The 18,493-nt window shown below is 42.1% G+C and overlaps 1 protein-coding gene across 2 annotated transcripts in view; it reads right to left on the minus strand.

Annotated features, from left to right (window-relative positions):
- ANO10 (anoctamin 10) overlaps positions 1–18,493 on the minus strand; it is a 121,448-nt gene that overhangs the window by 80,294 nt on the left and 22,661 nt on the right. For both annotated transcript variants that reach the window (XM_054594803.1, XM_054594802.1), the window contains exons 8-11: positions 17,833–17,907; positions 15,864–16,046; positions 11,216–11,407; positions 8,653–8,781 (exon numbers count right to left, since the gene is read on the minus strand). In XM_054594803.1, coding sequence (XP_054450778.1) covers positions 8,653–8,781; positions 11,216–11,407; positions 15,864–16,046; positions 17,833–17,907 — 579 coding nt within the window. The remainder of the gene's footprint in view (positions 1–8,652; positions 8,782–11,215; positions 11,408–15,863; positions 16,047–17,832; positions 17,908–18,493) is intronic.

The raw sequence follows: 18,493 nt of genomic DNA on the forward strand, positions 1-18,493 counted from the left end.
CCCCGATTTACCTTCCCAGGAGCCCAACACACGCTCCTACACGGGGAAGGGGTGACCAGGTGAATATGGGTGGGTGTGGGCTCCTTCTAGGCAAGTTTTTAAATTGAATTCTCACAGTTTAATCAGACCTTTCAACTAAGAAAAGAGTAGGGGGTGAGATTTGTTTTCTGAAACAGTAACTAACATGCTGAGTACTTAATCTTGCTGAGCAACATGGTAACCATGCCGCATGCGTTTATTCATTTATCCTCATGACAACTGCAGGTACCAACCTCACTGAAGGACACACAGCTTGTCAAAGATGGGGTCAAGATTTGAACCCATTGCCCACATCCTTGACCACTGTACCATTCTGCCTAATCCAAAGTTTACCTTTTCCTATAAATAATATAATTCTAATGCTTTGCCGAAGGGTCTTGTTAGTTATATGTCCCAAAGATACATCAAAACCTTTAATTATAAAGTTGAAGTTTATGTCTTAACTACCACTAACTACATGTTCACTTAAAAAAAACCTGTATGTGACTCGCTTATTCATTAATAAACGTTTAACAAGCAATTGCTTAATCACTTGAAAATGCAGTTAAAGTAACTTAATGGAACACTCCCCAGTTATTGAATACCGTGCACGCCCGTCCTGGCCCACGCTCTCAGGGGGCCAGGCCTGGCACGGGGAGACACATATGGTGCGTCTAGTTTCACTAAATGCTCATGCCCCACCCCCTCTGGGAAGGGCTCTGGGATGTCCAAGGGTGGAACGGGGCAGCAGGTAAGCGGCAGGGGAAAGGGGCGGCACAGAGTCTGATATCCGACTGAGGCATCGCCCCGTAAGCCGTGGAGATTCGTGGAAGGACAGCAGCAGAGAAGAAACAGGACTGGAATTCTGTGTTGGAATAACCACGCCAGCAGTTGAGAGCAAGGGGAAGAGGAGAGAGCGCGAAAACTAGAAAGCCAGTGATGATCCATGGTAAACGTCTGGGTAAGACCACAGAACGTGTACTTGAAATGAGTAAACTGTGTGGTACGTGAATTAAATCTCAGTAACACTATTTAAAAAGCGAAGCCTCGATGAGAAAATGGTGAGCGCCTGAACTCAAGCCACGTCAATGGTAACCAGGAAGAGAGACTGGATAGAAGCCAGAATCAGCAAGACCCAACGAGCGGTGGATATTGAGAGGGAGGGCTAGACTCAGCTGTGGGGGCAAGATCAGGAAGAGAAGAAAACGGAGTCAGAACACGGGAGGCACATGGGGTCCTAAGAGGAGTGATTAACAGACAAACAAGAAACTGTAACACAAACCAAACCAGCTCAGTGTGGTTGTGGAGAACCAAGCCCACGGAAATGAACCATGAGCTGCGAGACGCGGCAGCTAACAGGATGAACTCAGCAGCAGCAGAGCTACTGTTACCACTCTTCCGCTTCCTTCTCTGTGTGGGACCTGGTGCCCGCCACTCACGTGGACATTACCAACGCCCTCATTTTACATCGGAGGAAACCAAGACATGGTAGAGATAGCGAGGAAGAGCTGAGATTCTAATTCAGCGACCTGCTGACTCTGGCACCCCAAAAGCTACCTCCTCGCTGCGACAACGCCCGCTGAACAAAAATGACAGTAATGAAAACTAAGATGATAGAAGCTGCATTCTGCTATTGCCGAGCCTGTTAGGACCGCAGCCCACATCCCTGTGCCTCAACCAAGTGCCCAGCTCTGTGGTGGGCATCTCACAAGGACAATCATGTCTATGTCTTGACTTTTAAGAGCGGTAACAGGACCTGGAATTCATTATGCATCTGCTCAATGCTGGCCACTTGTGATTAGGGTCACCCGTGTGTCATTTCCACTCTTCAGGGCATCCCTGCAGGGGAAGCTGCGCTGGCCTCAATTTTACAGTCAGGCAAATAGGCTTACAAGACAAGGTCACTGGCCCAGGGCCATGATGCGCTAAGAGGCAGGACAGGGACAGAATCTCCATAATTTGAAATATCCATGTGTAGATATATATATATAGATGTAAACAGAAATCAACTGAGAGATGGAGAGAAAGAGAGTGCATATGTGGTAAGATGTTCAAAATAGTTACTTGTAATAAAGGGTATAAAGGAATTATTTTTATTATGCTTGTATCTGCATTACACTTTTCTGAAACTTTTTTTTTTAAACAGGAAAATGAACTCTTTGAGTCAAGGCATAAAAGACCAGTGAGTGCTCTGGCCCTTCTCAGAAGACAACTTTAGGCATTACAGACACCTGAGAGCCAATTCTGTTTTTATGCAACTCTAGAAAAAAAAAAAAATTACCTAACTTACTCTTTTTAAAAAAAGAAACAGCAATTAAGTGATATTTTTAAAACTACCAGTTAACCATGCATGGTGCAGGCTGGCCTGCTAGTCACCGTGACCTAACGATTAGAAAAGCAGTGTTAATTTCTGGGGTGAGTAGTTAATTCATTTTCACCTTAGATTTTCACCTCAGCTTTTAGTAGGCGAATTGTTAGCATTCAATATGATTAACTGGCACACCTTGCCAAGCTCAGAATGAAAAGAAAGCCATGAATGCATTTAATACTAAAATAAAATACTATCGAACATTTGATACTTACAGGATTTTAGGATATTCCTATTTTTTTTAAAATAATTAGAGATCTTTGTGTAAATTTTGCATTTAAAATAGTGATCCTTTGCTTGAAATTACATCAAAGAAGGGAACTAAATCTGCCTCAAAAGTGCGGGTGATGATGACTATTTAAAAGAAATTATTTGGATATTGGATTTGATCCTGGGGCTGCACTTTAAGGCATTGTCAGTATTTGACTATTTTTAACCTAGAAAATATCATTTGCATATGGTTCCATCATACTGTTTCATATATTGGTAAGCTATTTTCTTGGTCAGTCTGTAAGTGAACACATACAGAATGACCAAGAGTACACATATATTATACATACTAGAGTATACATATATTATATTACAAAACTGAACACCTGGCCCTGGCTAGTGTGGCTCAGTTGGTTGGAGCATTGTCCCATAAACTGAAAGGTCAAGGGTTCAATCTGCAGTCAGGGCACATGCACAAGTTGTAGGTTCAGTCCCCGGTCAGTGTGTGTATAAAAGGCAACCAATCAACGTTTCGCTCTCACATTGATGTTTCTCACCCTCTCTCCCTCCCTTCCCCTCTCTCCAAAAACAAAAACAAAAAAACCCCACAAAGTTGTACACCTAAAATTTATGTTATTAACCAATGTTATCCTAGTAAATTCAAGTGAAATTTCAGTAGTTTTTTTTTAAAAGGCAGCACTAGATGGCAGTAAATACACAAAAGTTGTAATATACTGAGTTACCAGCAGACACTAATGATCATTTTTTTTGCCCTTTAGTTAACTTCATGTGGCATTAAATCAAGTTTCATAAAAGAAACCTAAATAAAAATTATAGTTTGCTTGATTTGAAAATGTGAACCAGAAAAGCTACTGAAATCATCAATTTATCCACAATTTGAATACGAGAACTCTCAATCAATACTAACATCACAATTATATTCTGTATGTCTTCTTGGTTAAAAAAAATTCTAATAACATGAATTTATTTTAAATGTTACTTAATTTGGAAGAAAAGAAAACTTTAAAATAAAGTATCTTAAATTGCTTTTCACATCAAGATGTTAAAAATTTATATAAGCATTTACTTTATATCTATGACTTATCTATTATGGATTTTTGAACTAGTGAAATTTCTACTCTTTTGGGAGCCATAAATGAACACAGGAAAGTACAAATGCTACTCATTTCATATGCTACTAACAAAACATTTTTTAACTCAATAAACTAACATTTTCTCTAGACCGCAGGAAAAAATAGGGAATAAAATATAATTTTAAGATTTTACTCCCCAATTTGAAAAGGCATGGCAGGTCAAAGAGAAAAATCTTATAAACAGAAACATGCTAATTTGATCCACTGATGATTCTGAGACTTTTCTGTAACGTTTCTGAGTTAGAATTTCAGTGTGATTTTACAAACTTATATGGCAATTAAAAAACATATTTTCAAATTTATTTGTAAACTTTCTACTTTTTGGATTCGTTACAAGACCAGATGGCACTCAGCAAAGGTCTCCGCAACACTAGAATAAAATTAGCAAACTTACCAATTTTTTGGTTAGTTCTAACACCTTCTCTGAGCTTGATTTTGTTCTGACACAGAAAATTTTCAACTTAGAAAATGAAGGTAGGGTCCTCTCAAATGTATGAAAGTCAATAAAGTAAAAACAAACCTTTAAATACTTTAATGTGGTAGAAAGAGACGACTTATTTCTAATACCAATCTGTGCCAATATAACCCAACTTTTGATGAACAGTTTTTTTAAATCAGAAAGTAAATAGCTATAGTTACTACAAACACACAATCAAAATAGCCAAAACATTCTTGAAAAAAAATAACAAAGTTGGGGGTCTCACACTTCCTGATTTCAAAACTTACTACAAAGCTACAGTAATCAAAGCAGTGTGGTACTGGCAAAAAGATAGATATTAGTTATCTCCAACTCATCAAGTGGTATACACTAAATAGGTACAGCTTTCTTTATGTCAATCATACATCAATAAAGTAGTTAAAAAGAAAAATATACACATATAGACCAATGGAATAAAGAGCCCAGAAATAAACCCTCACATACATGGTCAAATGATTTTGACAAGGGTGCCAAGGCCACTTACTAGGGAAAGGACTGTCTTTTCAACAAATGATGTTGGGAAAACCAGGTATCTACATGCAAAAGAATGAATCACCATACATCACATACAAAATTTAACTCATAATGGATCAAAGATCTAGAGTTAAAACCTAGAATTATAAAGCTAGAAGGAAATACAGGACAAAATTCTGTTACACTAGATTTGGCAACGATTTCCTAGATATAAACTAAAAGCAAAGGCAAAAAAAAAAAAAAATAGAGGAGCTGGACTTTTGTGCATCAAACGATAGTATCAATAGAGGGAAAGGCAATGCACAGATTAGAAGCACATGTTTGCAAATCATAAATAAGGGGTTAACATTTAGGATATACAAAGAACTCCTACAACTCACCAACTAAAAAAATAAACAATGTGATTTAAAAATGGACAAAGGATTTGAATAGACATTTCAGTATTTACAAATGGCCACTAAGCACATGTAAAGGTGCCCGATAGACACCTTGATCGTCAGGGAAATGGAAATCAAAACTTCAGGAGATGCCACCTCACACCCGTGCCGCATCACTTTTACTGCCCAGTTGCATCCTGAGTACATGCACTGACCCGGACATGTATGTGGGTGTGTGCGCGCATGTGTTAAATATATGCATCTTCTCAACTACATTTAGAAGTAGACCTCTTGAGGGAAAAAATAAAAAGACAGCTTGTCTTTCCTCAGCACCTGATTTCATGATGCACTGAGTGTAACTTAATTAAGGAATGAAAATGTTAGTCCCTGCCACTTTGTGTTCTTTAAGCAGAGCTCGGAAAAGGTTATAAACTAACAAATATACTCAGACAATTAACACCGAATGTGAATTTATCAAAAAGGAATAACATCCACCTTTCCTTCTAAAATTAAAATACTGAAGTGCCCATTTTCTTGTTAATAGCTTAATTTATTACTTCAAAATTCATGCGACCACTGAACGGCACATCTACCAAGACTTAGTCACAATTTTAGGGAGCAGCCTTGTTTACTGAGATAGAGAAGCAGACGTCGTCCGGCTCTCCTGAAGCTGACAGTGCACAGGACAGACGTTACTACATAAGTAAACCTACGAGTAAGTGCAAGGCTTGTGAGTAGAATACACGTTACGGAGGAGACACATGCCAGGCTTCGTAAAGCTCACAGAAAAGATTAGTAAACGAGAAAGCGAGGACTTCTGCTTTTGAAAGGAAAGGAAGTACTTTTACTATTACCCCCGCTAAGCGCAACTAAAAACCACACACATTACGTACAGAATAAACGTAAGAAGACTCTGGAAGGTAGAAAGAAGGCAGGTGGACTAGGGACCCCAGGACGAGACGAACAACGTGGCAGCGAGTGCCCAGGGCTCCCTCTTCACCTGATACATACACGACTAAGTGCTCAGGAAGCTAGAATGCCAGAAACGACGATGGGGACCACAACAGGCAAGAAAAGTCTGCTCTCTCCAGCCAAAGGACTGGGAAGGGGCCGTCTGGCTGGATAGGAAACTTCAGACAAGAGCCGCCCACCTGCAGGCCAGCGAGTTCCTGGGGGGCCTGGGCTCTGCCCTGGCTGGCCTGTCCACGGGGCCTCGCCTCAGCGGGGAAGGCCACGCAGGGAGCCCAGTGTTCCACCCTCGCTGAATGGTGACAAACACACCTACCTTGTCGGTGGAAACCACATGGAGAACTGGGACTTCCACCCTCGCTGGCAACAAGGAGGCCCCCCTGCTGCTCCCCACTGGGGCCGTCAGGAGCAGTCCAGCGGCCAGCGAGGACTGGCACTCCCACCCAGCGGTAGGGAGGCCGCCCCGCCTTCCCGCGTCTGTGAAGGCCAGGTGGGGAGCAGGGATGAGGTTACGGTCCCCCTGCCAGGAGGTATCAGTGAAAGCCAGAACTCCCCTCCCTGTCCAGCAGTAAGGAGGAGTCCCCTCAGGTGACAATGGGATCCGAGCGAGCGGGAAGGCTGGACTTCCGCCACCAGCTGACAGTAACAGGGTGACATGCCCCACCCCTTACCCTCACACCAGAGCGGAGTCAGAGCAGGCAGCTACAACCCAGGATTTAGATAAGATCCAGAGTAGCCTTGTAGCATACACAATACCAGAGGTATTCGCCTTTCAATGCAAGCTTTCGTAACAACCACCAGGAAAATCCCAACTTGACTGAGAAGATACAATCAACAGACAACAGCACTGAGATAAATCAGATGCTGGAAGCATCTGAGGAGGATTTTAAAGCAGCCACGTTATGAATGAATGATCAGACTAGAAGAGTCAGTCTGCAACACTCGAGGACAACCTTCTGCAGAACAACCCAGTAGGCCAAGAAATCTCCCAAGTAAATGGGAAGAGCCAGGCGCTGACTACCTGATTAAGTAAGATATCACCAATACAACAGAAGCAGTAGGCTAATCAATGGGAATACGCAGGAAGACTGGGCCCGCCGGACATCTGGAGAAAGTGAAGGCAACATCAAGGCTCGGGCAGCTCTGAACTCACGCAGCACTGCTCAGCGGCCGGAGGTGCACAGCAGGCTCGGCTACAACTGGGCTCTGTTTGGGGATTGCAGGGGGCACTTTCAGGTTTTTGTGCCTTTCAGGACTATTACACTCCTCTTGATCAGGTTCTCAATTTACCAGGCAATCTTCTAATACCCAATTCTACTTACACTTTAATACCCATTGTTACGGTCATTGGAAAAGTGTCTTCTAGGAAGTCAGCTGCCTGGGCCTCTCATCAATCCCTTGTGAGTCTCATTAGTTTTAAGCAAGTCACTCCCAAAAGCCTAGTTAGCTCTGGATGTACTACTGGCGAAGACCGGTTCCTCGGTCTGGAAGGTTAAGGGCCAAACTCAGAAGGCACACGGTGAACATGGCCAGCCGGCCATCCGCTGTCTTAAGGGCCTCTCTGTTTTGATCTCCCACTTCCACAGGTAGTAAGTCAGCCTCACAAATAGCTCTCCAAAATCCCAGTCAACTCACAAATTCAGAACAGGCCTACTTATATCTGCCAAAGCCATCCTCTCTCCTCTCCTACACACTGCCATCTAAAATCAGTCTCCAAACTGCACATTCCACATACAGCATCCATCATGAACACAGGTTCCTATGGGATACGCTAAAAGAGCAATGCAGGCTGTATTTCTTTAGCCACTACAAGAAGTGCACAAGTTCAGGATTTCATTTTTTTTTTCTGGTCAGCCTTAAGTCCTGAGGCCTTAGCTACATGAGTCACCGCTTTACGTTCCTGCTAACTTTTGCTTTAAAATTTTCACAGCTGTTCTATTTTTTAAATATCTAAAAATAAAAGGTCACAATATTCCTGACCACTAAAATTACTAGCAACAAAAAAATTCCCTGCAAATTCTTGTTTGTGATTGGCAACTGCTAAATTTTGTCAGTTGACAGCAATCCTTATTCAGAAACATAATAAGATGAACCTAAAAGTACAGGGACAGCCAGCTTGTACGGTGCGTGTGACATCATGTGTCCTCCTCCTCACTACAGCACACTCTGGAGTTTTAGAACGTTTCACAATGCATTCCACCCCTGTTGCAAATGAGACTTAAAACAAATCATTCTCAAAAAGCATTTTCTTAGACTTTATTTGTTTGAGAAAGTAGAAGTGACAGATCCCGAGAACAGACTAAAAAAGAAAAGCGTATTAAGCCTACAGAACTCCATTTTTCAGATAGGATGTGCCTGCTCACACCGACCAGGCCAGCACCGCAGCCACGTCGCCTCCCTGTCTGCACCACGGCGGCTGTGGTTCGGCCGCAGGCAAGAGCCAGGAAAGCACAGCCTCCAACTCACGTCGTCCGGCTGCCCGCACTGCTTCCCTTTCTTACCGGGGGACGCACGTTGCTACACTGCCAGCCAGACATATCGCGGCTTCAGTGACAGGGGCCTCTGATGCAGAACCCGGTGAAACAGACTTAAACGTTCACTTACCTCCACGGCTACTACAATCAAAATGAGGTCCGCTTTTGACTCCGGAAAGAGTGCGTTCACTTGCGGGGACATTCCAATCAGAGCACAGTTAGTGACCACAGATATGACACTCATTGTTTCAAAAGCCAACTGAAAGAAAAAAGAATGTGAAGTTAAAAGCTGCAGTGACCACATCCGTATTTCCTCATCCTTTTTTGTGTTACCAAAAACATGTTCTAAACATGCCAAGTACATTTTAAACTTTTTCTCTATAATGCTACATTTTCTCTGGCTTTAAAAAAATAGCCATATTGTTAGAAGGTATTTTAGATACTTTTGGCTTAAATATTCCAAAAGCAACATGTTCCTCCTTTCCAACTGGAGGTAGCCAGGGACCCAAATTTGGAACACATCCCAGAAGACCATGCTGCTAAAGGCACTGCGCTCACACCTAATGGGACGCTGAAGTAGGGCCACCGGAGAAAACGTTTCACATTCCTACACAGCCAGGTGTGCTTTTAAATAGAATTTATTTTGTGAAATTGTCCTACTCGGACAGATCACATACCACACCTGGCTCAGCTACACCCGAGGCACAAGTTAATGCCCCCTTTCCTGTGGCACTTACCAAGTCACACATGGAACTTCAGAAAAATACAGGTGCCAGGCCCCACGGAGACCCCACCACACAGGCTCCAGGCGCCGTGTCCCACGGAGGAGGAGCCTGGTGCCCAGAACTGACACAGACTGCGGCAGCCCCGGCCATTGCCCCGCCCTTCCCTTCCGCCCGCCCCTTCTCCCTGTACGGCACTTGGCGATCACTACTTAATAACTTAACCGCTAACGTAAGAACTGTAATTGCAATTGGAAATAGACATTTTAAAAGAAGACAAAACATGATTAGATCTAAACTTAATAAAATCTTGTCCCATGGAGAATTTCTACCATCGTATTTCTATTTTAGGAATCCTTTGTATAATCTGGTTTTTAGGTTTTTTTTCATAGTTTTCTTTACAGCAAATGTACTCAGGACTTTCTTTACCTTCTCCTTAGCTAGCTTAAAAATTCACTTTATATTTTTATAATTATATTCCCATAGTTCAAAAATCAAACTTTATTCAGTGTATAGTGAAGAGTCTCCTTGTTCCCCTCTCTCCTCCCTGCCAGCTCCTGTTCTCCCTACAGGATAATCACTGTTATCAAATTCTTACGTAACTTTCTAGACTCTTTGTTTGCAAATACAGGCAAACTTGAGTATATGCTTTCTTACTCTCTTCTCAGCATAGTAATATATATCATCAGACCCCTTGTTTTTGTCCCTTAAAATGTCTTGGAGGGTATTCTGTGTCAGTACTCAAAGACCTCTCTCATTCTTTGTCACAACTGCTTAAGTACCTGTATTTTCCTGTGTATAACGCACACAAAATGTGGGTATGCATTATACACACAAAATACAGTATTTCACTGTATGGGTGTACCACAACTTATTTAACCATTTCCTTAGTAGTGGGCATTAGTTGCTATTACAAGTAATGCAATAATTAGTAACTTTGTAAATACATCATTTAGCAAGTGGAAGTACCACAAATTCCTGAAGGTGGAATTCCTGAAGGTGCCACACATTCGTAATTTTGATAGAACACCAAGGAGCGCTCCACGGGGTTGACCAGTTCACCCTTCTATCAATAGCATATAAAGTGCCTGGCTTCCTGCATTTTGAATACATTTTTTTAATTGTTATTCTATTACAGTTGTCCCCAATTTCCTTTCTAACTAAGCTTTAGGTTTTTTACATATCCCCTCCATTGAGTTATAATTTACATAGAATAAGCTGCCCTCATTTAAGGTATATACACTTCCTAAGTTTCGATAGAGTCACCTGTAAAACCATCACCACAAATGCCCCAGTAACATACAGAACATTTCCATTTTTCCCCAAAAGATTCTTCATAATACTTTGCAATCCTTCCTTTCTTTATACCTGGCCCAATGTTTTATTAAGGTGTTTTGTGTATTAATTCACAAGGGATACTGACTGATTTGTTGCATTTTTTTTTTTTTTTTTTTTTTTGCACTCTGTCTTGTTTTGCCATCTCACTGATACTAGCTCCATCAAATGCTTTGGAAAATATTCCCTCCTCTTCTATTTCTGGAAGAAATTACGTAAAATTGGGGTTAGTTCTTCTTTGAATGTTTGAATTCACCAGTGAAACCATTTGGGTCAGGACAAATTTCTCTTTTGGGGACTGCAATAATTGCAAATTCAATTTCCTTATAGTTGTGGATCTACTCCATTATCTACTTCACATTGGGTGAGTTGTGGTAGTTTGTGTTTTTGAAGGAACTCGTCTATTTCATCCAATTTGTCAAATTTATGTCTGCAGGGTGTTCATAATGTTCCCTTGTTCTTTTGAAGTCTGCAGGGTTTGTAGGGATTTCATTTGTGTATTAGTTATTTTTGTGGCAGAGCAAGGATGAAATCCAGTTTTCCCAAATTTCTCCTTAGGGCTTTTTGTTTTTAAATCAAACATCTCATTTTGTTATTTCTTTTAAAGGAATAATTTTTTTTTCCCCCAAGAATTACCTGCCACACACCAATACTGGCGGAAGGTTCTGAGAATGGACGTTTGAAGACTCTGCACATTTTTAAGGCATCAGAATTAACCTCGGTGAAGTTATTTAACACGGCGAAGGCAGCTGCTAATGGGTAAACACAGGAGAAAAGGCTCACGTAACCAAACTGCAGGAACAGCTCCAAGTAATCGTCGAAGGTGCCCTGAAAAGGTGAACCGCCGGAAGAAAACATTGTTTTAATATCATATAATAAGACTTCTTATCAGTGTCACCCTAGCTGCTCACCGAGTACCAAATTGATGAGCTATGACTCTGTTTCTAAGGAAAACAACAGCAGAGATAAAGATGTTTGCTCTTGACCAAGAAAAAAGAGATGTGGCCTCACAGTTGAAATCTCCCATGACGGCCCCTCCCATCGCGGGCCGGCCCCCCTGGAACCTCAGCCCTGACCCTCTGCGAAAAGCCTGACAGCGGTGATGCCAGTGAGAACGGGAGGGGAACGCCCTCCAAAAGCTCACCCTCAATAAAAACAAACAGCTGGTCAGAGTCAACGTTTCCAGGGCTGTGAAAGTTAACCGAAGGCCTACAGCAATGCAGGCGGCCTTTAGTAAAGAAAAACACTCAACCTCATGGCGTTTTAATTTACTCCACTTTCACCTCCTGCTCCCCAGCTCTGCAGCAGCCATGACAAATAACAACAGGCATTCCTAGTACCAGAGGGAGCAGAGCGGGGCTGGAGGTCTTGGGAAGCCCCATTCCCAAAGGGAGGTAGCATCTGATCCAGACAGTAGCACCCTGTTAGAAGCCACTCCAAAAGTGTGTCTTTTTTCAGCCTCGCCCAGTCTCTCCAAGCACTAAAGGCCTCTCCCCAGGGATGCTACTTGATTGTTTCACATCAGCTTGCCTGAGGTGACAGGAAGTAGCTGGGGCCAATAAGGGGTTAGGCAGAACAACCTTGCAAAAAGAACAAAGTTGGAAAAATCATACTTCTTAATTTGAAAACCTACTGCAAAGCTACAATAATCAAGGCAGAGATGTACTGGCATAATGACAGACGCACATATACGTCAATGGCAGAGCACTGAGGGTCTGGCAATCAACCCACAGACCTGCTCTTCTATGACTTTCGACAAAGTTGCCAAGGTCCTTCAATGAAGAACAAAGAGTCTTTTTAACACATGGTGCTAGAACAACTGGATAGATATCCACATGCAAAAGAATAAATTTGGATGACTTCCTTATACTATCCATAAAAATTAACTCAATTTAGACCTAAATGTAACAGCTAAGAGTATACAAGTCTGAGAAGACAACAGAGGAGAAAATATTCTGACCTTGGATTAGGCAACCACTTCTTAGCTACGACACCAAAAGTAGAAGTAGCAAAAAAGAGAGAAATTAGACCTCATCAAAATTAAAAACTGTTGTGCATCAGAGGATACTATCGAGAAAGCAAGAAGATATCCCACAGAGAGAAAATATTTGCAAATCATGTATCTGATAAGAAATTTATATTCAGAATCTATGAAGAACTCTTACTGCTCAATGAAAAAAAGACATAACCCAATGGGCAAAGAATATAAATATATATTTCTCCAAAGAAGAGATACAAATAGCCAAAAAGTAAATGAAAAGATGATTAACATATTTAGGCATTAAGAAAATGCAAATCAAACCCACAATGAAATACCACTTCACAGGTACTAGGATGGATTTTCTTTTTTTAAAATAAGTGTTAGTAAGGGTGTGGAAAAAATGCGACCTTCATACATGACTGGATGAAATGCAAAATGGGTACCACTGCTTTTGAAAACAGTTCCTCAAAAAGTTAACTATATAACATATGACCCAGCATGTGGTAATGCATGTTCATATAAACTCTTGTACACAAATGTTCATAGCAGCATTATTCATAGTAATCCTAAAGCAGAAACAATCCAAATGTCTACCAACTGATGAATGGATAAACAGGCAGTATATCCCTACAATGAACTATTATTCAACCATAGAAGGGAATACAGTACTGATACATACTACAGCATGAATGAACCTCAAGAGAAATATGAGTAGTGAAAGAACCCAGACACAAAAGGCCATGCGTTGTAGATCCACTTGTGTGAAATGCACAGCACAGGCAAATCCACAGAGACAGCCTGTAGACTAGTGGTTGCTCGACTGAAGAAAGGTGTGCCCGCTCTGAGTGTGGAGTTTCCTTGGGGGATGATGAAAATGTTCTAGAATTACATGGTGGTGATAGCTGCACAACCTTATGAACTTACTAAAAACAAACAAACAAACAAAAAAAACCCTACTAAATTATACATTTTAAAACTGTGAATTTTGTGGTATGTGAATTTTGTCTCCATTCTTTTAAAAGTAAAGAAAAACAAAGCTGACAGTAACAAGGAAACTCCCCAGCGTCACCGTAGCAAAAGTAGTGGGTACATCAAAGAGGCCAAAGGAAGGAGTCTACAGCAGAAAATAAGGAAACCACAAAAGCCTGGAGAAATCCCTCGAAAACAGTGTTATTAAACCTTTCCGATGTGTTTTAAAAGGTTTAATCCAAAGGAAGACAGGGGTAAAAGTCGTTATGTACCATCAACTTGAGCAAGAGATACACACAGTGTGAGGGGAGGTAGTTAGTGACCGTGAGTAAATGCACGAAGGGGCCCTCACTGAGGCAGGATGCCTACGCATTGAGTTGTCACCTGAGTTAGGCCACCACCTCTCAACAGGACACAGTGACATGCTACTCAAATGCCTCACTCACAGCCTGTTGTTCACAGTATCAGGTCGATTCTGAGGCGAGAGAAGCTGAGCAGGGTTTTATGCTGTGCTGTGACTGACCACGAGAGCCCGTCCACGCAGCGCCCACGGCCACCCTCGCCGGCGTCGGGCATCTGCAGGCCTCTTCAGCATCGCCCTGGCCACATGCAGCGATAACTCCAGTTCGAGAAAAATACGTGTCACAATATTGTAAAGCAATATTGAACAGCAATATTCCTAAACGGATACTTATTACTGCGTCTCAGAGTCAGCCTTTCACCAGCACATGCATATCCTCCGTAGCCAAGAGCTGTTGTGTACGTCAGATTCCACTGCTCGTCAGTCTTTTTTATTTTATGTTTTACTAAAACAGAAATTATCCGAACATAGTCATAGAGCACTGGCAATGGCAGCAAGTACTCTCTGGGTATTTGGGTGGCACATGGGCCCAAGGACCTTGGGTGAGCCTCAGTGGCAGTGTTCAAGGCTCACCGAAGAGCAACACCACACACAGGTGTTAGGAGCGGGCGGCGGATGCTCGGCTGGGGAGTCAGTGGTGAGAAGTCTCTAAACCACTCTGATTGCATCTGGCTCTAGAAAGCAGCTCCTTATGTTGTGCTGCAACATACAGACGTGGTTTTAAGATACTCCCAGAGATAGAGCACTGATTTATTTCTCTGAAAAGTGAAGTAATCAAGAATGGGGAAAGAATAAAAATCTCAGCAATCAAACCGTTTTTACCACAGTTTGGTCTTAAGAAACCCGCCTAGCCTGTGCTCAACTTTCAAAATTGTGCTGTTTTGGCTCATAAAGGAAAAGATGGAGCCTCCGCAGAAACATGCAGACAATGTCTCTCAGAGGCGCTGCTGGGTGGCCCAAAGTCAGGCTGAGGTCTGCCTGGCATTTTTAGCATATGACACTGCGGGGTGGGGCACAGACTCCTGCTCCAGATGAGCAGACAAACTAAAATTCTTAAGCATGTGAGAAAAACTAATTATGAAGGTCATTAACAAAAATTCAATAATCAGGAGATGAATTCATTCGTGATGAAAAAGAAGACTATAAACAAAGTTTAACAACAATGGACCTTCACTGAAGGCTCTATTTCACTAAGAAGAATATACCATACCAAGAAGAAAGGTGAAGGATATAAGAAAGAATGACTTAAAGCAAACATGACCCCAACACCACCCCCCGATAGAGAAATAGTGAAGGTAGTCAGAGCTCAATAAAAGTTTCTTAAATACATGGTTAGGTTTTATGAGCCTCCAATGATCTACTTAGAGTTCCTTTAAAAAAAAAAAAAAAAAAGGAACCTCATAAAGTCCATCTTACAGGAACTATTTTACATTTATAGCACTACGTAATTTAACCTATAAAGGAAACTTCAGATTGGCATTCCTTGGTAGCGATGGGCTTCAATTTGTGTTTTTTATTTTTTCAGTTATGGTTTACATACTATTTTGTTTTAGTTTCAAGTGTACAGCACAGTGATCAGACAATCACGTTCTTTACAAAGTGTTCCCTCTGATATTTTCAAGACCCACTTTCAGACTTTTCCTCAAGCCCGAAGCAAGCCACGCCCGGCCTCTCCGCAGCCATCCCGCCCCCCCTTGCTCGGCCCTCCCGGAAGCTGCCATTCCCACTGCCCCCTGCATAGTGGTCACATAATTCACCACTCTCGGCCTCTGGTGTTTCGGGCAGAACTTCAGATTCAAGGCAGCAGCGCTTCCATGCATAGTCCATCTTTTTACCGTTACGGTGGTTCACGGTGAGGAAGCTGGCTGGGAAGCGCTCAGCTGAGACCACAAGTGTTTACATATGTGCTGAACTCAGTAGATGCCTATTAATCACATTCACCCAACGTTTAATTCAACAAGATTCAAACTTACCAAATACGTTCCCATTTCTTTCTCCAGGACAACTTGTTCATATAACGTAGCATCGATGTCTGCCTTTAAAGCCTGCACCTTCTTCTTCACCTGCACATGGTACTTCCTTTGGAGCCAGTAAGGAAGAAGAGATTCCATAATTTGGTTAAGGATCTGGGAGGTAATCAGGAGAGTGGCCAAGCTCTAAAAAGAAGCACATATATATTCGCCAGTGTAGCTTAATAAAACCATAGCAGATGTACAATTACGCAAGTAAAATGGAATTTTCAACAAATAGGATACTATTGTTACAAAAGCTACCATCAGAAAAGCTAGGTGTTAAAATGATGTTTTTAATTGATTGTTGTTTTCACAGGAAAGACTTAGATCAAAATACAAAAAGATCATAATAAAAATGAAAGCAGTTATATATCAGCAGAACAAATTACCTTAAAATTGTGTGCTTTATTATCTCATCTGGCTATAAAATATATCTAAATGAATATCTCAATGATGTTGCCAATTTTGAAAAAAATAGTTTGGCCACAACTTAAAACTGTAAAAAACTTAGAAAATGAAAAAGCAGTCACACATAATTCCACGGCCAGGAGAGAACCACTGCTGGCCTCTTAAATGTCCCCAATCATACGTAAAAATGAAAGCAGAATCACCCAATATCTATTACATCCAGCTTTGTATTGTTTCTTTGCTCTTGAACGTACGTTGAGCACTTGCCTGTGTCATCAAAAATCCCTTCTTTACTTAGCACTGCACTGCCGCTGAACCCAGGTATCACTGCCAGCGTTCGCCAGTACAAGCGCTGCCCCTCGGGCGCCTAGGTGCGGGAGCCCTGCCCGTCCCCGCTGCTCTCCGAGGGGTGAGTCACAAGGTTCTAGGCAAAGCTGCCAGAGTGGTTTCCCCGGGTGCCCTGTCAGTTTCTGCTTCCCCCGACGGATATCAGCGTTTCCATCACCCACCACCTTGGCTGGTATTAAAATTCTATGTTTTTAAAGAAGCCTCTCCCATCCCTCTGTACCCTGTTATATAAAGGAGACTCTCAAAGTACAAGAAATGAGAAGTCACGCCCCACAAATACAACAGGTGGGGCTAGAGAAGATATGTGCATCCAACTTACCACTTTCAAAAATACCATTTTAAACTTTTTCAATTTTCAAAAATAATTTTTAAAAAGCAATTATATGAATAGTATAGTTTTTAAGAGCATAACATTTAATTTTATTTTGATGCAAGCTGTTAGGACCATCACTACAAAATCTTGACTTTCTCTCTTATATAAATTTTTTTAATTTCCTGAAAAGTGAGGCCAAGCTCTCATATAAATGTTAAGAAGCCTGGGCTTTGAGCCTCGGATCACCAACAATCAGTCTGTTAAAGCCAGAAGGAGCAGCCCTCACTGACAGCTGACTCAGGCATAAAAAACGAAAACTTAGAAAGCAGTAACCTGTCCTCAGTTTATGACTCATTGTTACCGTGTGACTCAGAAATGGCAAGACAACAAAATATATGCAGACTTTCTTAAACATTTCAGGAAAGATGCAGCACTGCATAGAATCTGCTGGTCTCGAAAGTATAACCTTAAAAATGAAATGTGTACGACCTATGCAGGGTTATACCAATCACCGCCACCCTGACACACATACAGAAGTTTTCAAAATATACATTTTGCTGTTAGAATTGTTTTTACAACCCTATACAAATACAAATATACAGGAACTTCATATTTGATTTTACTGCCCTATAGCCTTAATTTTACAGGTTGGTTCGCTTCAACAAATTTCTCCTCAGTTGAGTACACACACAGTGCTAATGGGTTTTCTTTTTTTAAAATTAGAATTGGACTTCAAATAGACAAATTTTAAAAGGTTTCATTTGTAAAAATAATAATAGGAAGCCAATTACACTACCTGAATATAGGAAACTGCCTCTAAAACCTAAAAAAAATCAATACCTTTCTGTTATTCACACTCACCTGACGCAAAAGCTTCATATCCCTCAGGACAAAGGCAATGTAGAAGAGTGAGGCAAAGCAATTGAGAAAGTTGAACTGCCAAAAAAAGATGCCAATATTTAATATTGCTTCACAGCACTTCACAGTTACAACCATAAACACAGCATTTAAAAATGTAAAGAGGCACTTCCCGTCCAGACAAGATGGCAGACTTATTTCTCCCTTCTCCTCCCCGGCAAGCACGTCTGCGAACCCTGGACGTGGCAGAGGCAGCCAGAGGAGGCCTCGGAGGCAGCGAGCTGGCCTGGGGCCCGGAACTGAGGGACAGCGCAGCACCGGCGCACCCTGCGTGCCTGTGCTTCCTCTGTGTTCTTACAAAGGCCCAGGCCCACCGTTCCCACCTCCACGCTGGTAACCCAGGAAGCCCTGGTGGGTTCGTTCCCCGCTCACCCCCCTTAGAACCTTGACAACAGCAGATGAACCCAGTGGAACTGACCAGGACCCCCACTAACAATAGGCTGCCAGGGGTTCCGCTCTCCGCCTCTCCGCCCTGCCGGGCCTGACACTCCCCTGCCGCCTGGAGATGTGCTGGGTGGCCAGGCAGCACCAGCAAGAAGGACTCCCCTCCACCCCCTCGTACACGCAGCCCAGCCCCGGAAGCCTCTTTGTGCCTGCGGACCTG

Source organism: Pteronotus mesoamericanus, unplaced genomic scaffold (assembly GCF_021234165.1).
Source record: "Pteronotus mesoamericanus isolate MK-2021 breed Mesoamerican mustached bat unplaced genomic scaffold, CSHL_Meso_final scaffold_533, whole genome shotgun sequence".
NCBI lineage: Eukaryota > Metazoa > Chordata > Mammalia > Chiroptera > Mormoopidae > Pteronotus > Pteronotus mesoamericanus.